The following is a 23054-nucleotide window of genomic DNA, read 5'->3' as shown; positions in this document are numbered from 1 at the left end:
GCCTCACTAGTTTAGCAAGTTTGATTGCTGGACAAAAGGCAAGACAGCTTATCAGGAACACAGTCAAAACCTACCAGTTTGAGGGATGAGAATAAGACTTTAGCAGAGAATTGTCAGAAGCCCTTAATCGAATGAACATGTTCTTCCAAAACTTAATTTTCTAGTTCAATATTATTTTAAAATGTATTTATGAATTTAGACACCAAAAATTTACATGTATACAGAATACCAAGAATGGTATATGAAACTGAATTTCCATTTTGTAGCACTTACTTTTTTTAAAAGTATGTAACAAATTTCACAAATTATTTTTAAAACTGTCTTGTCAATGCTTATTGTATTTCCTTCTGTTTTATGCATGTTTTAAAAAATGTGTCTATGATCCTTTGGGGAGGGGCATGCTTTTGCTTACTCTCTCTTCTCCTCAAACTCTATATGGATACTATTTTACCTCCTATTCTAAATCCAGAAATCATTTTGAGAACAGCAAATAAGGCTTATGAAGTCAATAAAAATCACACTTGAAAAGTATCATTATCTTTTAAAACTTACATAAATGAAAAATAACTAGACAATACAGAACATCACCAAATGCCTTTGATGAGAAAAATTTTCTTATGAATTAGAAAATCAACATAAATATTCCTACATACAAAGGAGACCATCAGGAAGATAATTCTGTATAAAGTCATGACTATTACATGTGGCTTTTAAAATATGTATAAAACTACCACATGTACACATATTTATAAATATGTATGTATTTACACTTGTGTGGATATAGATATGCATACCCACAAACATATGTAATTTTGTATTTAGATATATACGTCAATTTAGCATACTGGTACAACACTGTCTTGCTTGTCTCTCAACTCTTCTTTTGCATATTTTTTAAAGTTTCATTGATTTTTTAAAAATCTTTTCTTTTTTCAGAACACTATTACTACCTCACATCTCTCCCCGTAAGCCCCACCTTCCCTTTTAAAAAGTAAGATAGTAATAGACTGCATATAGATGTGTAAGGAGACAAATTTTCAGACAACTAATAAAACAAGTTTGGTTAACTATACATAATTATTACAAATTGTTTTCCTTTACAATGTTGTAATCATTTTAAGAATAGTTCTTCTAGCTTCATGAATCAGTTCATAAGTTTTCCCAGGTCTCTCTGAATTCATCCTTTTGACCATTTTTAGGGTGAAATAAGTACGAAACAAATGCTGGTTGACTACTGACTAATAAGATTCCGTGATTCCCATTTCATAAGTAATCCAAACATTTCCCAATTAGTAAGTGCTAACTTTGTTTCCCATTTTTTGCTACATCAAAAGCGCTGCTGTAAATCTTTTTGTATGTATAGGTCATTATTTCTCTCTGATCTCAATGGGGCACATGACTAGTGCTGATATTGCTGCCTAAAGGATATGGTAGCTTAGTGATCCTTTATAGTTTCAAATGGCTTTCTAGTTTGTTTGGACCACTTGATCAATACTGCATTACTGTGCTTATCTTTTACAAGCATCACTTCCAGCAATGATCATCTCTCTATTCTGATGTCTGTACCACAATATGATATGATAGGCATGAAGTCGATCCTAGGAATTGTTTCAATTTGCACTTTTCTTATTAGTTATTTGGATTATTTTTTATGGTTGACATCAGATTTCTTCCCTTGAGAACTTCATATTCATATCTTTGGATTCAAAAATGGCAACATATGTGTGTCAATTTCCTCTATCTTTTAGACATCAGATCTTTATTCACAGAAATTTGGTACAAATATTGGTTTTGTTTGTATAGAAGTTTTTATTCTTAAGAAATCAAAATGGTCCATTTTATCTCCTGTGATCCTCCCTATATTTCAACTGGCCAAAATCCACAGTTATGAAAAACATAGCTCTTCTTCTTCCTCGCTGATTTGTTTATGATATGGCCTTTTAATCTAGGAAAAATATTCAAGTTGAAACTCATCCATCTTTGTTGTAAGCCTATCTCCAAGAAAGTTTTCATATTTTCTAAGTAGCAGTATCCTTGAGTTGCATTCAAAAGGTATGCTATTCTGTTTAATTGATGCTGGTTCTTTGTGTCCCTAATCTGTTCCCCCAGTAAACTTTTCTATTTTTAAAGATATACCAAAAAGTTTTGATTACTATTAATCAGTCAACAAGCACTTATTATTTATCAGGCATGACATTAAACTCTGAGGGCAAAAGTACCTTGTCCTCAAGGAGCTAACAGTCTAATGGAGGAGATAAAAATCAAGCTACTATGTATGCACAAAATATAAAGTTTGGTAGTATAGTTTCAGATATCTTTCTGGTATTTCTGGGATGTTTTCTTTTCTTTTTTTTTTTCCTCTGAAGATGTTTGGGATTCTTAACCTTAGTTGCTCCTGCATGAATTGTTATAATTTAGTTTAGAGGTCAATAAAGTTTAATAGATTTGATTGGTGTCGATTTGGATAAGGTATTACTATCATTTTTATTAGATTGGCAAAGAACAATTAATTCCTCTCCAATTATTAGTCTTCCTTTATTTCTATAAAGATTATTTTCTAGTTGTTTTCATAGAATTCCTATGACTAATTTTTAAGTGACCTCGTAAATATTTTATATATTCTGCCATTGTTTTGACTAAAAAGTCTTTCTGTTTCTGCTCATAAGAAACATTAAATGATGATGATTTATGTGGATTAAACTCCACATTCTACAACTTAACTAAATGTTATTCACTGTTAGAGGCAAGTCAGTTAACCTCTCAGTCTGTATCCCTAGTGTTTCTGTAATTTTTTAATTAAATTTTTAGTGTTCTCTAAATTAAAAAAATATATATATACTTGTAAAAAGTAAAGAGTTTTGCTTCTTCTTTATTTATGATTATTTCAGTTCTTGTCTTACTGCTATAATAGCTGGTGCATCTAGAACTCTAATTAAATATTAGTGATATCATTTTGCTTTATGTAATCTTTCTGGAAAGGTCTCTAATATTTTCCTATTACAAATGATTTGACTTTACTTTATTCTTAAAACTTGTTGAGATCTCATCAACTCCCATGGATTCAATTATGTCCATAAAGATCTGATTCTCAAATCTAAATATACAGCCATTTTCTCCTAAATTTCAGTCTCACATTTTTTTTTTTAAATTAAACCCTTACCTTCTGTTTTGGAGTCAATACTGTGTATTGGCTCCAAGGCAGAAGAGTTGTAAGGGTAGGCAATGGGGGTCAAGTGACTTGCCCAGGGTCACACTGCTGGGAAGTGTCTGAGGCCAGATTTGAACCCAGGACCTCCCATCTCTAGGCCTGGCTCTCAATCCACTGAGCTACTGAGCTGCCCCCTCACATTACCTTTTGAATATCCACAAGCATCTCAAATGTCCAAAAAAACATTTCCCCCCAAATCCTCCTATTTTTGTCAAGAATATCAACAATCTCTGAATCCCTAAGACTGACAAATGTCATCTTTGATTTCTTAGTCACCCTCACCCCAAGTACCAAATCTTACCAAGTATTTTTTTTTCCAGCTTTACAATATCTCCCCATACATCTCCCCTTCTTTCCATTCCCAAAGCAGCCACCTGATTAATTCTAAGACTGAAGGTAAAAGCTAAAAAATATTTTTATAACTTACTCTTCTGGTTGGTCTCCCAGCCTCAAGTCTGTCCCCTTTCCAAATCCCCCTTCATTCAGATGCTAAAGTGATTTTCCTAAAGTATGGGTTTGACTGTTTCATACCCACAAACAACAAACTTCAGTAGTTACCTATGACCACCAAAATCAAATATAAAATGCTATTTGCAATTCAAAGCCATTCACAGCCTAGTCTCTTTCTCACATCCCAGTCTGCCTTTCCATGTACTCTGTTGACCCAGCTTTTCTAGTTTAATTATTCCTCACATACAACAATCTCCTTTTTGATTCTGTTTTCGATGGCTGTCTCCCCTCTGTAGAATGTAGGACATCATGGTGTCCTTCAAAACTCAGTACAAGAAAGTGCTTCTGCAGGACACCCATTGAGCCCCTTCTGGTCTGAATATAAACCCTTCCCTCTAAGACTACTTTCCATTTGCACTATATCTATCACTTATGCTTATAAATAAAGCATTATTATAAAATGCCTCTGCTATGACTGCCACTGTACGAAAGAATAGGGATTTATTACAGTATTTGCCTTCAAAACAAGCTTAGTATTCTCCCTTTTGAGTAAGGACTCTTAGAAGAGTAAGATCATTAAAAGTACAGATTATATTTCAGGTTGTATTCCCAGCCATAGTAAAGACATAATAAGTATTTGTTGACTACCTGATTGACAAAAAAAAAAAAAAAAAAGTTAAGTTACATATTGTCGAAATCCTTTACAAAATCCTGTGGTTTTTTGTTTTACTATTGTGTCATTTGGAATTATTGTAAGCCCTGAGAGACAACAACTCCCTGGACTCCCTTCTACAACTTCCCCCAACAACTCCCACTTCCTTTGTGGGAGGTGTTGGAGAAAGTACAAAAGGGAAAGTTTGGCGCCTTTTCTCTCTCAACCCTGGAGTCTCTGCTCTCTAGAGGACAGAGGCTATCTACCCTAATCTCTCTTTTGGTGCCTTTTTCCCTTTCTACCTCCTAGTTTTCCCTAGACTTTCCCTTTCTAATTTAAATAAAACCTAGCTATTCTAAACCCTAAAGTTGCTCTCTGATGTTTTATTTGAATCCCAAAGGGCTCTGGTCAATTTCCCCCTGCCTACACCTACCTTCCTTTTCCTTCCTCTACCTTCCTCTCTCCTTTCTCCCATTCCATTCATCCTTCCTACCTTCATCCCTTCCTAATCCCCCTCACACTTTTAATATGGTCTATTATATTCACAATAGAACTGACCCTGCACTCACTATAAATTCAAGTTGGTGATAGTATGATATTTTTTTGCATATAGCTGTGGCCTCATTACTAGTTTCATAGTATCTCTGTATCAATATTCATCATAGATACTATCCTATAGTTTTTTTCTGTATTGTCTCTCCCTGGGTTAGGTATCAAAACCATTTACCACAGAGTTTGGAGTTTCTTATTTTTACGACAAAAAAATTATGAACACACACAAGAAATAGTGCTTTGATTATTTAATAGAATTCACTGCTAAAGTCCTTCTGATAAAGGATTTTTTTTTCTTTAGAAGTACATTTGGCAGCTAAGCAGCACAGTGAATAATGCTGGACCTTGAGGTCTTGGGCTCAAATCTGGCCTTAGACACTCATTTCTGTGATCTTGGGCAAGTCACTTAACCATGTTTGCCTAACCTTTCCCATTCTGTCTTAAGAACTGTGAGAAGGTAAAGGTTAAAAAAAAGGGGACAGGCTGGGTAGCTCAGTGGATTGAGAGCCAGGTTCAAATTTGACCTCTGACACTTCCTAGTTGGGTGACCATGGGCAAGTCACTTTACATCCCATTGTGTAGCCTTTACTGCTCTTCTGCCTTGGAACCAATACATAGTATTAATTATAAAATGGAAGGTAAGGGTTTAAAAAACATTTTTTAAAAGGTTTTTAAAAAAAAAAAAAGACTCCCACTCTAAGATTTGGAGTGAGGTAGGTTGAGAAGTTATGTCTTGTCCTTTTTTTTAATACCATTCTAAGGCTTTATGGAGAAGGTCCCCATGAGGCATTATGGGGGCACAAAGGAAGCAGAGCTCACTATGAGAGACACAGATCCCAGGCTGAGATCTTTGCTGAAGATCCACTAGTGTGGATGCAGGAGGCCCTGGTCAGCTTAGGTTGAGAGTGAGGCCTAGAGACAGGAGGTCCTGGGTTGAAATCTGACTACAAACACTTCTTATGTGACCCTGGACAAAACATTAAACCCCAAATGCCTAGCCCCTTACCATTCTTCTCCCTTGAAACCAATACACAGCATTATTTTCTAAGTTGGAAGGTAATAGTTTTTTTTTTAACTGCATTTATGGTTTGCTAGATTTCTTTTTATAAAAGTGGGATATTTAAATTTTATTTCGTGTTATTAATCTGAGCATTTTGTGATCCTGAAAACACATTTGACGAATAGGGTTTTTTGGTATATAACTGGACAAAAGTCATTATTAACTTTCTTTTTATTTGTTGCACATTTTCCTTTTTTCCTTTTGATTTTAGCAATTTGGTTTTCTTTTCTTTTTTAATCAGATTACCAAATAGTTAATCTATATTATAAGGCTCCACACTGTATGTATGTATGTATGTATGTATGTATGTATGTATGTATGTATGTATGTATGTAAATGAAAAAAGCTCCCAGTTCTATTTTACTATTCAATGGGTTTTACTGATTTCAATTCTGTAAACTTTCAGAATTCCTGTTTTTGATGCAGTTGCATTTCTTTTTATATATTGCTTTTTTAGGTTTTTTTAGTTGCATGTTTAATTCACTGATGTTTTTCTCCTTTCTTCTTTGTTTAAAGTTTTGAGAAATATATTTTCTCCTAAGGACTGCTTTGATTTGAGATCACATGTTTTATTATCTCAATGTCATTTTCTTTGTGAAAACTGCCCATTATGTCTCTGATATGTTCAATGACTAACCATTCTTAATGATTAAATTATTTAATCAACACCTATGTATGAATCCCTTCCTCAATCTTCATGTAATTTAAATTTTTATTACATTATGGTGAAAAAGAATGCATTCATTATTTCTTTTTTACATGTATTTATTGAGCTTTTCAATGTGTCCTGAGATATAGTTAAATGTCGTATAGCCAAAGTTGATGAGACCTTTACATTCAATAAGCTCTGGATATCTAGAATATCTAACTTTCCTAAAATTTTATTCAGCCCCTTAACTTCCTTCATAAAATTTGTTATATTTGTAACATCTTAATGAGGATATATCACACTGACTCCTGCAACTACTAGCATTTACTATCAATTTCATCTCCCTGTAATTTAAGTAACTTTTTCCTTTACGTTCTTACATGCAAGACTTTTTAATGTATTTCAGTTTTTTATATTATTTCATTATCCACAGTATTTTTAAGTTTAATCAACTTCCCCATACCACTTTTAAAATATTTCTTTTTATTCTACATTTAATAAACACCAAATATATCAACACCTACAAATAAACAGAAGATGAAAAAGAATGTATGTTACATTACAAATCACTACATATAGCTTGCTTTTTAAGTATAATAAATTCATTATTTAACTTTCAAAAGTTGTCCAGTTTGACTGATTACCTCTGGTCTTCCTTCTGTTCTGTCACAAGCATTTTTAAAAAAAAAAGTTTCAATGACCCTCTGGGGGAATAAGGGAGATGACCTTATTCATACTAGTCTATCTCTTCCTCCAACTTCTTTCCAACAAAATTATAAAATAAGTAAAACATCTATATATATTAAAAACAAAAAAATTCTCACAATGACCACATCTGAAATTTTATATCTTGTTCTACATCTTGAACCCAACACTCCTCTGATGTAAAAAGAATTTGGCATGTTTTATCATTGGTCCTCTGGAAATCTGGATGGCCACTGCTTTGATCAGAGTTCTTTACCAATGTTTTTACTTTTGAAATAATTCCAGGTTTGCTCACTTCACTCTTCATTAATTCATACAAGTCTTCACAGGTTTCATTGAAATAATCTACTTCATGTCCATTTTACTCATATAATTTGTTCAGTCACATCCCAGTTGATGGATATTATCCCACCTCCACCCCCGCTTCCCCCCCCCAAGACCTTTACTACAAAAAGAGCTATTATAAAATTTTTTGATACATAAAGCTTCTTTTCCTTTTACTTTATTTCTTTAAAGGTCTAAAAGTAGTATTACTGAGAAAAAAATAGAGACAGTTTTGTGACTTTATGGGCATAGTTCTAAACTGTTTCTGAGAGCACCACAAACAGGATGTTAAGTTTCTTGTTTTCCCTCAGAATCTTCAACAATTGTTATTTTCCATTTTTGCCTTCTTTGCCAATCTGACTGGCTTCAGGTAGAGTATTACCTTTGTTTCAATTTGCAGATTTTTATTATTTGTGATTTGGAACATTTTTGTTTGCTTTTTTTCTAAATCTAAATCTGAGGAGTTCCTATTTCATTTTAATAAAGTCTTTTTGATGGAAAGTCTTTAATCTAACATTTTTCTTTTTGTATTAAGTTCTGAATACCAAAGAAATGAGCATGTCTGTATCCCTAGTGGAACACAAAAAGAAAATTCTATTAGAAATATAAATCCTGGGGCAGCTGGGTAGCTCAGTGGAGTGAGAGTCAGGCCTAGAGACAGGAGGTCCTGGGTTCAAACCCGGCCTCAGACACTTACCAGCTGTGTGACCCTGGGCAAGTCACTTGACCCCCATTGCCCACCCTTACCAATTTTCCACCTATGAGACAATACACCGAAGTACAAGGGCTAAAAAATAAACGAACGAACGAACGAACGAATAAGTATATGTGTGTATATATATCCTTCACTTTTTTGGTTACTCCATTCTATTTTTCAGTGAGTCAGCTACTTGGTAAGTCTACCTTCTTTCCTGTATTATTTACTGTCCTGGTCTGATTCCACCCCTCCCCGCCACCCCACCCCCCCAATAGCTGAGATCTCTTGCAATACATCCTCCAGATGTTCTTATGGCTCTGATTTTCAAACCACCTTTTTCCCTCTGAGGCTCTTTTGGCAACATTGTTCTCTTCTAATTTTACCACATGGACAACTTAGCAATATTATCTCTTCATTTTCTTCACACAATATCTTCTGTTTAGTACGTTGTGTTCCACCTCTTTACACACCATTGGATGAGGTTGTCAAGTACTGTTTCGTTCTATCCCCACATTTCCACTTTTTCTAAAATAAATTTCCACCTCCACTGGCATGCCTGTGCTCAGAGTACTAGGCTTCAGGCTCTGTCACAACCTCTGATTAGAATGATGACAGAACTTTAGATGTTTCCCTGAGCTTGGGCTTATCTTTCTCCTAGAACCTCAAGTCATTTGGCTGCCTTTCTGGGCTATCCCTTGGCTGGATGGAAACTTACTACTATTTCTCTTTAAATTTCTTAATGTTTATTTGATCTAATACCCTTTCTATTGTAAAAATGAAATTTGGGGAATGCCATTCTAAAAATATATATATTTCTATGGACAAGGGAAATGTATCAAAACTACATTTCCCGTGATCCAACATGGTCCAACTGATTTCCGTTTCCGACGTCTTGACGCAGGGGAGAGCTTAAATCTCCTGGGTTAGGAGGGAGTGGCCTCTTTTGCCAGTAGGCTCTTTGCTAGTAGGGTCTTGGCCAGCAGATTTGGGAGGTAGAGACAGGAAACAAAATGGAGGCGGCAGGTTTGAATGCTTACAAGCGCGTGGTCTAATGATTTTATCTATCAGCATGGCTTTAATTAAAATACTAATATATATATTTATACCAGCCTTTATCATTTTTCATATTTATCACTATTGATGGAGCATATGAGAAATCTATGTTCATCTCTACGACCTTTTATTTTGCCATTTTAACAAGTAATTCCTCCAAAAATGATTTTCCACTTATTCATTTAGTGTCTGTATCCCAAAGCAGCTTGCAATACATGTTTTATAAATGTTTTGTGATTAGTCAGAAACAGCATCAGATAACACTGTAGCCAGCAAACTGTAACATGGTTACAGGTGTTAAGCAAAAAGACACATCACTTATGATACCTAAGAATGGGTTTGGTAAAATATCATTGGCTCAATCATTAAGATATTGGGGGACATACATAAGTCATTACAGAAAAATACTGTCATTAAATTTAACTTCCTAATAATTCAGTAGGAGTAGCATATTGAGAGGAGAATGATAAAAGGAGAGCACTTCTCACACTGGAAATATTCTCTAACTCAGAGGCCTCACCTTTTGAATGGCTGGTTCTTTCCCCAAACCTCCATTTTAAGGAGGCTCAGGCCAAAGATATCTTCATTTCTTTTCCAGACTGTCCTGCTAACACATGTCCACAAGACTTTCTCTACTAAGTCCCAAGTCTCATTAGTATATTCCCTAAAGCTCCCCTCAGCCCCCATCCCCAGCCCAGCTCCTTTGGAAGGCTGTCTTCTCCCCACTGGAATCTAAGTTCCTTCAAAGCAATGAGTGATTTTATGCTTTACAATGCTTAGCAGAGTTACTGACACTTGTTTGTTGATTGACAGGTAAAAGGGCTACTTTTATAAGATCACAAGTCACTGATTAGAACTAGATAGGACAAAAGAAGTCATCTGGTCCAATTGACTAATTTTCCAAATGAAGAAACTGAGGCCTAGATAAGTTAGAAATTCAATCAAAGTCTAATTAGGGAACAGCAGTACAGGATTTATGTTCCTCTAACTCTAAATCTAGCACTCTTTCACTGAACTAGAAATCTCCTCCCATTCATTCAGATCAGGGTAACCAGTTCAGAGTCAAATTCTTTAGCACCAAAAAAAAAAAGATTGTCAATTTCTTTCCAGCTGAATAATAGCTCTTTGCTCTTTCTAGCATCAATGGATAATAAATTAATCTATTATAAGCATTGAAAAGAAGTAGAAGTGATTTCTAGAGTTGCCAAGACATGAGTTCAAGTCCTGATTCTGACATATATTGGCTGTGTAACCCTAGGAAAGTTTATAGACATGCCTGGAAACTCTCTAAGATGACAAATTGCTGATCTGTATTGATTGAGGGAAAGTATTCATTGGAATTTCCCTATACCAGTGAAATTACAGTTATGGAACCTCTTCTAGCACCCAAAATATTAAAATCATATTGAATGCAGACAAATATAACATTTTCCTGATCATCAGAAACAAGGTTTGTATTTGAATGAACTATTAATGAATGACTAAAGCATTTATCACACACAAAGCCCTGAACTAAGTGATGGAGATGAAGGGATGAAAAACAAAACAGGGCCTTCTTTCCGAGGGTTCAAACTCTAACAGGAGAAACTATATAGATCAGTGATGAGCAAACTACGGCCGGTGGGCCAGATGCAGCCCCTGAAATGTTCTATCCTGTCACATGACATTATTCCTAATCTGACAAATACAATGAATAGGATACAATACAATGAAACTTCGAAAGAGTTGCCTTAGAAACAGACTGACAGATGAGCATTTCCTTTCCTTTGGCCCCCTCTTTAAAAAGTTTGCCCATCACCGCTATAGAGAATGTTTCAGCTGTAAGTCAGAAGGAAAGTCCTATGGTGTTTAGGGTACAATAATAAAACTGATAAGAATGCCATTTCCACAGATAAGCTCACACCAGTTGCTGAGGTTGAAGCATTTCATAGTGCCAAAGACTTGAGTAGCCCCTGCACAGTCTCCTCAGGGCTTGCTTCTCAGGACAATGACTGAGGATACTAGGCTGAGTACCGCCATTTTCCAGGCTCTTGGGCTGGGCTGTCTCCACTGCAGGGTACAGGTGGTAGCATGGAGCCTTGCCCTATGCTGCTCATACTGTCACCTGTCTTTCCTCCACAGGGCCTTGCTACTAAAGCAAGCTGATTGTCTGCTCTGTGAGTGGCACATGGTTGGCTCCTTCTCCACAGGAGTTACTTTCCCATATATGATGGCTGTGAAGGCTGGACTAGAAGCAAAACAGTGTTGTGGAGGATCACCTCATTCTGAGGGCTCTTGAGCTCAATTGCCTGATAGTGACAGCTGGTCAGCAGCTACTGCTATTGCTGATAAGGAATGTGGGCCCTTTCCATGGTTTCTCTCCTCAGTGATAACTTGGAGTCTGGACTGGAAGCAAGTATAGGTGGTTTGGGGAACTTATGCTACTCCAAGGACCTTGGGCTCAAGATCCCGAAACTGTCTCCACTAGAATATGAAAAAAAAAAAAATGAAAGAAAATATGGTCAAGGGAGTGGTATTGGCCTGATATGGCCAACACATGTTTTCTGTCTCTCCCCAAGAGTGCCTTAGTGTTATGTTATACATATATATAAATGGCATTATATAAATATAAACTTTTACTAAATTGCTTTCCTGAACTAAAATGTTTCATTTTATAATTTTTAATTATAATGTTTCAATCAGAAGTTCAAAAAGCAACCTTTTAAAATGTGCTTTGGGCAGTTTGTCCCTACACATGCATATGTCCTTTAAAATGCTGAATCTAATAGCTGCGATTTTTGTGGTGGCAAAAAACTGGAAAAGGAAGTATGTCCTTCAATTGGGGAATGGCTGAACAAACTGTGGTATATGCGGGTGATGGAATATTACTGTGCTCAAAGGAATAATAAACTGGAGGAATTCCATGTGAACTGGAATGACCTCCAGGAATTGATGCAGAGTGAAAGGAGCAGAGCCAGAAAAACATTGTACACAGAGACTGATATACTGTGGTAAAATCGAATGTAATGGACTTCTGTACTAGCAGCAATGCAATGACCCAGGACTATTCTGAGGGATTTATGGTAAAGATGCTACCCACATTCAGAGGAAGAACTACAGGAGAGGAAACACAGAAGAAAGACAACTGCTTGAACACATGGGTTGAGGCAGACATGATTAGGGATGTAGACTTGAAACTACCACACCAATGCAATGATCAACAATTTGGAAATTTGTTAAAACCAGTGGAAATGCGTGTCGGCTATTGGGGGAGAGGGGGTAGGGGAAAGTAAGAACATGAATCATGTAACCATGATAACTTTTCTAAAAAATGAAAATTATTTTAAAAAATTCTGAGCCTAATAAACTATAATTTACAAATAATAAATACTCAATACATGTGTGTCAGGTCTTGAAATCACAGTGTATCATTTAGCACACTGCTCCAATAAGAAATACATTAAGACAGAAGGGGAGAGGAAGAAAAGTGAACATTTTCACACAAATACATTCCAACTGCTGCACAATCTAGGAAATAGTTACTAACAGAAACAATTGGACAAAAAATGTTGAATTGCTAAATACTTTGCTTAAGCCTCTAAAACACAGTATACTCTGATTTAACAAATAATCTTGACTATATGTGGACATTTTAGAAAGAATTTAGGATGTTAAATTTAAGAGTACCAAATGTAATTTTTTTTACAATTTGGGAATATATAATGCCCTGAACAGTATTTAATACTTACATAGAGTACAAAGGTATATAGCTAATTCACAAATTGAGTAACCTTTAAATAACCAAACTTATTACTGATTCTCAAGTATTCTATGCCAAACATACATATATAAAAATTATTAAGACAATTCTAGGTTACAAAAGTGATTCTGAAAGAACATAAATTTTAAATTCTTGGTTTTTAAGTATGCCAGAAGACTGTAAAAGAGAGAAAAATTTAAAAGCTCTACATATTCCGTATAAGTATCCCACTAAAATTCAGTTACATTGATCTCATATATAGTTTCACAGATAAATTATATTTCCAAAGTATACTAGATATTGATAGTTTCAAACATATAAACTAGTTATTAGAATATTTTAAAAGAATAACGTTTATACTGATAAAATTATTTGAATGAAAATATGACCGAGAAAATCTGCATTTTAAAAATTCCTACATATAAGATTAAGTGTAATTTCAATTTCATAAAATCAGATGGCTCTCTTTCCCTTTGTTTTCACCACATTTTTCCTACCAACTTATTTGATAACACCAACAATGTCAAATAAATCCTAGTTGGTCAAAAGTCTAGGATTTTTAAAAATATCCTAAAGACGAAGATTTAGATACAAAAAAGAATTTTTCATTCTCTTCAACCTTGCAAAATCCATAACCCAAGTATAATTCTCCCAAACTGCCAAAAAAGAAATGTTGAGAAGGAAATTTCTAAATAGGTCACACACATATTCAAAGTTTAAACACAAGTTTAGAGCAATAATCACAGTTAAAATTATCATGGCCTGTAGAAAATTTTAAATGGTTTAAAAACAAATTTGGAAAAATTCATGTAATACCATATATAACAACGTACTAAAATTGCTAGCATATTCAAAACACAAATGACAACATTACATGAAAACAAATAATAATCATCTTTCATAAATTAAATTAATTCATTTACCACTCAAATTTTTCTTAATTAGAGTAGTAGTTGAATATTTCAGATATCTAAGAATTATAGACCTAAATTTCAAGGGAAAAGTTCTCAAAAGTAAAGATATTTAGAAAATCACACCAGTTCTCAGGAAACTCCATTATCTTTATTTTAATTACAAAATATTCACAGAAAATAACTATACTTCAGCCTGAATTCCAGAAAGTTAACAGATCTTAAGCAGGGAACTTTTGAATAAGTCCAATTAAGTTTTAAAATATTATGTCATATACAAGATTATGATGGCTAACACCAAGCAGAAAAAGAGATGATGCAAGGAAAAGGAAAAGAATTGGCCTAGTAAAATGGTGGTCCTGTATGAACTGAGCATAATTTAAGATGAATAAAAACACCAAAACTCTTAACAGTACTATGTTGTAAACTGCTTGTGAGTTTCTAAATAATTCCCAGAAGTCTAAAAAGAAGAGTGCCAGTTTACAATTTAAAATACAATCAAAAATAGTGGTATCAGTGGGCATATAGACATATATGCATTTTACACAGACACATCCACAGACACGCCCACTCATACACATATATACACACAAAAACTGACATGTTTTGGAAAATAAAAACTGACAAATCCCTACCTGAACCAACAGGAGAAGAGCCAACACTAAGACTTTGTAAACTTCCATTCCTGAGCAATGGAGGAGATTTCTGGAGACTAGAGCTTGTTAGACTCCCTGCAGCAGATGCTACAGATGAAGTTGGAGAAGCAGATGAAACGGAAAGATGGGAAGCACTCTCTGGGTTTCTGTTTCCCTTTGGTCGACCAGGCCCATGTTTGTTTTGTTTATTTCCTTTTCTCTTCTTCTCTTTTACAGTTTCCTCTTCTATGCCAGAACATTGGACTCGTTTGTATCCTGCAGCAGTGAGGCTGGCATTACCCAAGTCTCCAGGTGAATTTTCAAAATTTTTAGGCTGTGAAACAACTGCTGAAGTTGAAGGAAGACCAATTAAGGAACTAAAACTATTCACCCCCCCTTCCTGGCTTCCAGACTCTCCTTTATGTACATCTTTGGTTGATGACTGTTGGGAGTGAGTGTAACTCTCACTGCGCAGATCTGATTCTGTAAAGCTCAAGAAATCCTGAGGAGATTGAACTGAACTTCCAGAAGATGATTTTACGCTGCCTGGAGTTCCTGAAAAACTTCCTGTGGTAAAAAGACAGAGTGGAACAGGGGGAAAAGAATTGGATACAAAAGATCACATCAGCAAAACAGTTTAAATTATTCATTTGACAAAAAGAAAAGATTATGAATAAAATTGTTAACATGAAACTAAAGACTATTACTATGTAATGAATAAATGATAGGCTGCCCATTATACCATGTTTTAAAATTGACAGTTTAAAGTAAAACTACATATTATCAAATATATACTTTTTATCTCAAAAAGCAAGAGACAATGACCACTGTAATGTGATTTTTAAAGTCTACTAAAGAGCCTACCTTTGGGAAGACCTTCGTCCCTCTACTTTTTCCCCCAAGTATCTGTGCAGAAGCAGCTAAGACTATAAACAATGGCAGGGTATTCTTTGCATAACCAAAGCTGCAGGGAGACCTAAAAAGACTTTAATTGTACTTGGGGGGAAAGAAGGGAAAAGGGAACTTCATCCTCATTAAAACATTAACATTTCAAAGAGGACTTCAGTATTCCTGATGCACCTTATGATGTACCTTCTCTTTGGGTATGAGTATCTGATCAAATGATAAGATGAACAGCTAATTATTTGATGAAAGACATCAAGTATTAATTTTGCCATTTTTTATTCCAACCATAAAACACAAGGTTACAAATGCTGGCATGATCAGGGGTAGACAGGACCTCAACTTCCTAGATGTCTTTCAACCCATTCCCAGAACAGCTAAAAGTAAAATCAATCTTGGTGCCTTTTTTTACTCCCTTCTGTTCTCCTCAGGATCAAATGAAAGCAAAGAAGTAGGAGATAGAATGCTTTTAAATATCTCTTTCAAGTAACTAACATCATCCTCAACTAAGACCACCATGGGAGTATGCATATTTTATACGTTAACTGCTCTTATTTCATACTGAAAATTTAATAGTTATACCCAAATACAGCTTAACTATTATCTCTTCTTATAAAAAAGTATGGCAAAATATACTTTTTATAAACTGAAGCAAACTGACAAATTCTAACTGATTTCTGATCCAGCATATATGCTTTGTAAACTTGACCAATATCTAAAGCAATGAAAAGAAGCTCAAAATAAAGCATATTTTCAAATAGTAAAAAGAAACTTTGAAGAAATAAATTTAACAGCACAACATTTTTACATGTTAAGAAAAATCACATTACTGAGATCTATTTTTTATCAGGAAACACATAAGTCATCTAAATACAAGTATTTTCCATAAAGTTCAAAAATAAGAACTTTATCCAATCTTTTCACAGACATATAGAACATTCTGCTTTTAAATTCGCCAAATATTATGTTGGCTTGCCCATTAAGATCTACATTTGAAAACTACTTAAGTAAAAAGCATACATATTTAACAGTCTGCTTATACTATATAATTTTCATTATTTCAATGATTTAAGGACAACCAATTTTGCCACTTAATTAGCAGCTGTAAAGAGATTTTCCATCATACATCCTGATCTGTCACCATCTGTCTAGGTTCTACAATTTTTTTTTTGTTTTTACATCTGCTATTAAAAACTCACCAAAGCATAAATTAAATACTATTTAAGGATATTTAAGCATATAATATACCCAATACTTTGATAATACCTTAACATAACTCCTCATTTTGATATAAACCAAGAATAAATTTCCTTCATTTTCTTATAACTAAAATTGAAGATTCAAAAAAATTTATATGTGTAGTCTGATTTTTAAAATATAGCAGGAATATATCTAGTGTTTGTGTATCATATTGGCTTTTTGAAAATTCTTTTAAATTTTCATGAAGATGAAGGATTATTTGAATTGAAAGTCTACTTGAAAAAATAACAAAACAAAAACAAAAGAAAACAAAAACAATTTGCTCAAATGCAAATATGCTAGTGAAAAACAGGGTATTAATTACAAGTATTTTAGTGAGTCCCCTGTTAACAATATCATTTAAAATGAGAATTCTGCTTTATAAACGAACAATTTTCTTTATCCAAAATATACAGTAAATAAATTTTGGGGGTATCTACCAATTTTGTTTTACCTCTTAAATAATTCCTTAAATAGAAGGAATGAAAAAGAATTGGAAAAATTATTATGTCTAAAGTGTTCTTCTATGTATAAAATATACTATTCTACATTTTTCTGGGTACAGTTAACAGAGAAGTTTTATATAAGTATTTGTTTAAATGAACTGAATTTGAAAGTTACATTAATCAAATAATAATAAAGGAAGAAAAAAATTTTGCTTGTTATATCCCTAAACAGCTTACAGAAAACAGATAAAATGTTTGGCATGTGTGCGTGCACTTAACACCCCACTAAATAGATACAAGAAAAAATTAAAACAAAAATCTGATAGAATTAATATATTCTGAGCCACAGTAAACTGATTTTAAGCATATTCACTAGAAATAAATGACCATGCTTCAGAAGTACTGTGTTTTACTGAAAATGAGTCTTCATCTAATAGAAATTTAAAGGACACATTTTCTTCAAGATACATTAAATATTAGCAATAAACTGTTTTTTTACAATTTTAGAAAATGGAATTTTAATTGGAAAAGAGAAATAAAAGTGCCAAATTAACCAATAGAGAGGAAAGACTACTGCATAGCCTAAAAAGAAATTTGTCATTTGAAAATTATCACTTTAAAGCATAGGAAATATTTATAGTAACAAAATGCCTATGTTGTAATATAAATAGAAAAATCCAAAAGCTATTGGCATAAGAAAGCAATTATTTTTAATTAAGAGAAAATTAAAGGCTAGAGCTACAAAAATCTAAGCCAAAAGAAACAATCATCAAATCTTAAGCTGTATGTTTGTCATTTAAACCCCAATCTTAAGTTTCATATTTAATTCATTTATAATAAAAAAAATTCAGTTCAATTTCACAATATACAACAGCATATAAAAGAAACCATTGGTCATCTAAAAAAAAAAAAAAGGCATTTTTTTTGGCCTATTTCAAAACATATTAACCTGAACTGGGCAAATAGCCATTTAATTATTTTTAAATGTTCCAAGTTAACTTCTTTTATTAGCCAAGACTAAAAGAACAATAATCTTTTATAAAATGTAACTACTTTTGAAGAATAAGAAAACAATATTATAACTATAGCACCATAATTAATACCTTGCTGAAAAGGACTAGCTGCTGACACAGTTGTTCCTGGATTCCTTCCACCACCAGGCTTTCTTCCCCTCTGACCTGAGCTGTGACCTGCTGATTTCTTCCCTTTGCTCTCTGACCCTCTAGTCTCTGACACATCGTTTCCACTTGAAGTAAGTGCGGAGACTTCCTGGAAATTTGCATTTGTAAATCGAGCTGCTGTATCTTCCAAGCGCTTCAATGAGCCTGACATAGAGCTGTTGCTAGTGCTTGTGTATGTCTAACATTTGGATTCAAAAAAGGAAGTAAAAGAAAAAAGAAAAAAAAAATAAAAGGACTAAATTAGACCACCAAAAAAAACCCTCAGACTGCATGTCACCTTATGAAAAATGATTACTACATATTTAAGAATATACACAAGGAAATAACCTAAGTTTCATTTTCAATGCTACAAATCAAACCAATTTATATTATACATCTAAAAAAAAACCTTTAAATGTACTCTAACATGAATTAATATTATCCATATAGCTATTTTAAATTTATGTTTCTTCATAACTGGAATATCAGCTGACAATATGACTAGTAAAGCATTAGATTGCAGCAATCAGTGAAAGTGCACATTGCAGTAATAATCATATTAAATGACAAATAATAAAACTGAAGGTATCCTGAAACATCTTAAAACTACATTTTTATTATTATTAAATTATAAAACAATTTTGGCATTCAGCATAACAGGACAACTGCAAAGAACTAGGGGAGGACTACTTTAAATCACTATGCCCATGAGAATAGGAAGAAATCTATTAAGGACAGAGCAAGAATGTTTTAAAGAACTAAAGGAAGAGGGAGAAAGATGTTTTAAAAGACAGATTTAAGTATTCAAAATGGAAAAAATTTCAGTGTTGAATTCGTAAGAGAGGAATTACAGAAAAACATTATTTTCCAGAATAATACTTTAGAATTACTGTACTTCAAAATACACTTAAAATTTTATTGCTTATATATATCCATTGATAAATTATTTCCTTTTTGAAGGTTAATTTAAAATTTGCTTAAACAAATTTATTAAAATTTGTATGATTACACACTGTCCAATTAAAGGCATATGAGAAAACAAAAAATTGCCAATTTGCATACATTAATAAAAATGCCTCCAAATGTAAGATTTTATAGATGTATCCCTAGATGTATTTAAAAAAAAATCTAAGACTAAATATATTTCAAAAGAAAATAATTGTCTTTTAATCACAACAATATTCCTAAGGTGATAAGAGGAATCAAAACTTGCAAAATACATATTAAAATCTGAAACCTCCACCATATATCCACCACTCAATACAAACTATCAGATACATTAGAAAAATGAGGAGAGGGCTATGAACTCTGAGGTTTGTAAATGAGCAAAAATGGTTAAAGCTTTTAGGAAAATTGACGTTTGCAAATAGGGGGGAAGAAGAGGAAGGTATATATTCTGATGAAAATTAACTATTTACTGGGAATATTTTCTGATTTTTCTCTTATCTCACTACTCATTTTCCATTTTTCAAATATAAACACAATGTTGTCTAACAAAACAGATCTGATCACTATTCTCCTGAACTACACAATCCACAAACATGCCCAACAGGCTTCAAAGTGAGCGTAGTAAAAGATAAAATCCCATTTAACAGACCAATAGGATTTAAGTTGGTTAAACTTCATGGCTTACTTTAGAAACACGAACCTTTTCCATGCTGGGCAGGTCAATTTGGAAACCACCCCAGCTCACTTTTCAATCATTTTTCCATTAGCTTGGGCTGGTCCTGAAGTTCTCCATCCCACTCACATCTGACCCTGTATGACCCAGTGCAGGTCAAAAGCCATGTAAAAAAAACACATTGGTACTCTTCACTCATGTGTCAAGTGAGGGAAGGAGAGAAAACTCACTGGGGGTACTGTAAATGGAAATATAATATTAGCTTCTACATATATGTATAAATTAGGGTTGGTCAATTTAATTGGAAAATCTATTGCCCTAAAGTACAAAACTGCCCATATGCTGAAGACCATAAATTCAGTAAAAATTATTTATAAAATTTAAAATGTTAGAAAAGGCAATACAAAGAAAGCCATGAATGACAATGCCAAGTAAACTTCAATGGCCATAATTTAATCACAATTAGCTTTTTTACCCCTGAAAAAAATGGAAATTTTTAATCCTAAAAAACTTTGAAGTGATAATGGATTCAAAATACTCCATCATAGGAGAAAATGAACTTTAGTTAAAATATTAATTTTTTTCTACTTTTATCCAAAAAAAAAAAGAGAAAAGGAGAAGTTAGATTTATAAGTGATGTCAAACAACTAAACAAAAGTGGTACTAAGATAAAAAATGAAAAAATAAAACTAATGCTTATTCTCAAGTAAAATCATATTTGTGCAAAATCGTAATTTAGAGACCCACATAATTTTTTTATGTCTACATTATTCAAACATTTTTTCACCATTATCTATTGATACTTGGTCCATTAGAGGAAATTGGGACTAATCTAGAAAACAGACTTAGTCAAATGGACCAAGAGCATATATATATATATATATATATATATAGGGTGTAAAAAAAATAGGCAACCTCTACCTTTTTCATTATTACTAAGAGCTTTAATCTAGAAGGCTCAATAGTTAATATGTCAATTAAAGTAAAGCTCAACTGTCATCATGAAACTGAACACTAGTTATAATGTTTTCACAAAATTATCCAATATGTACTAACAAATAGCTTCCTAGCTTCTCTTAAATAATTCTTCATGAATCATGTCTTTAAAAATAAAACTCAACAGAAAAATATCTTTCTCCATTATTTAGGATTGCAGCAATTACTAACATAAAGGTTCATTTTCTCTATTGTAAGAATAGAAAACCTTTGAACTATTAAATACAAAAGCTAAATTACAAAATTACAAAAATAAAGATTTTTAAATTATCAAAAATTAAAATTTTGAACAATTAACACATATAATAAACATAAAACACAAATTATAAACCAGGAGATGTAGCCAATTCAATATTTAAATCCTAAACCAATGATATCAGAAATTTCTATGGCAAAATAATATTCAAGACATCAAAACAAGGCAACTTTCAAGAAAAAAAAGGGAAATTAAAAGTGAACAAAGGTTTTAGGATCTAGAAAAATTATAAGAGTAGCTGACATCATGTAGTACTTTAAGGTTTACAGAGCACTTTTTTTACACATTGTCTCAATGCCACCAAGTCATGACAAAATAAAATTTTCTTTCCTCAAAATCCCTGAAGCGTGCTAAGAAGGAAAGGTTAGTTGTAGTGGCCAAATTCTATCATATAAAAGAAAAGTTATATACATCCCTCCAGTAGTCTTAAATTTAACTCAATATTACAAAGCATAATTAGGTAAAGAATCATTGTGAAATATATCATTCTTCTAAAGGGTTTAAAATATGGAGTTTGGGTTCCTTTAATGGCCATGACAATACACAAAGCAAATGTTAATGGATCAAACCATAATAATGTATTAAGTGTCTACTATGTGCCAGACTATCCTGCTAGGTCCAAGAATAGAAAAACAGAAGAAAAACAGTCCATGCCCTCAGGGGCTTACATTTTATTGACAGACAACATATATATGTAAACATACATAATATTCAAAATAAACACTAAATCATTCTAGGGTCGGAGTTGGGGGGTATGGTGGGAGGTGAGACTTCACATAGAGGGTAACATGAACAGAATTATATGAAACTGGAAGGAATTAATGCGAATCATGGAGGATAGACACTGCAACAAAAATGGAATACTGTATATGAAGATCAAAAAGCTAGACCACAAAGTAAGTGGAAGAAAGTAACATTTACATTTTGTATTTATCTGTTACTCAATTCATCTGAATGAGTAGGCTGCAAATGGTACAGTGATGGGAGTGCTAGACCTGTGGTCAGGAAAACCTGAGTTCAAATCCAACTCAGACATTTGTTAGCTGTGTGACCTTGGAAAAGTCTCAGAGAAGGAATCAGTCATAATCTAGGGACCCAATTTACTGGTCTAGTACTAGTTGGAAACAGGCCCAGAAAGGTCATACAAAATTAAATCATTTGTTTTGCTAAAAAGTCAAAAGGATATATCTCCATAGAGGAGGGGAAATAATCATTAAATGAATGAAAATCCACTTTTAGTTGCTCAAATTAAAATTTTGTAATTACTTCCCCAAGATAATCATTTCAGAATTTTTCGTCCTCTCTGGGCTGAAGCAGTTAATGTCTCAGTGGATATAGAGGCCTGGGGTAAGGAGAAAGTGAGTTTAAATCTAGTCTCATACACAAGCTGTGTGTTTGTGGTTAATTTATTGAACCTCTTTCTTAACTTCCTCACTGTAGAATGGAGATTATAACAGCATCTCCTTCCCAGAGTTGCTGTGAGAATCAGACTGACCTATTATTTCTAAAACATTTAGCCCAGCACCTGGAACAAAATAGGTGTTTAATAAATATTTGTACTCTTACCTCCTTAATTTTAACTACAAAGCAAAATTAAAAGAAAGCAGAAAACTATTCAATTGAAATGGTCATTTGGCAAATACAATACATAGTTAAAAACAAAATTTGGGCAAAAAATGGAAAGATTGTGGTTCAAAATGTGTATTCCTCTAAAAGTTGAAATACTGAGAGTTTCAAATAACTATGTTCATTTCCACTCAAATATAAATAAGGAAGAAAGATAAATACAACTTTTTAA

General features: G+C 33.3%; 1 protein-coding gene across 1 annotated transcript in view; it reads right to left on the bottom strand.

Moving 5' to 3' along the window:
- Positions 1-23054, bottom strand: part of MLLT10 (MLLT10 histone lysine methyltransferase DOT1L cofactor) — a 177987-nt gene that overhangs the window by 80011 nt on the left and 74922 nt on the right. The window contains exons 8-9 of the mRNA XM_044678927.1: positions 18327-18582; positions 14636-15202 (exon numbers count right to left, since the gene is read on the bottom strand). Of these exons, the coding sequence (XP_044534862.1) occupies positions 14636-15202; positions 18327-18582 (823 nt within the window). The remainder of the gene's footprint in view (positions 1-14635; positions 15203-18326; positions 18583-23054) is intronic.

This window comes from Gracilinanus agilis, chromosome 5 (assembly GCF_016433145.1).
Source record: "Gracilinanus agilis isolate LMUSP501 chromosome 5, AgileGrace, whole genome shotgun sequence".
Lineage (NCBI taxonomy): Eukaryota > Metazoa > Chordata > Mammalia > Didelphimorphia > Didelphidae > Gracilinanus > Gracilinanus agilis.
This window is presented reverse-complemented; position numbering and strand designations above follow the sequence as displayed.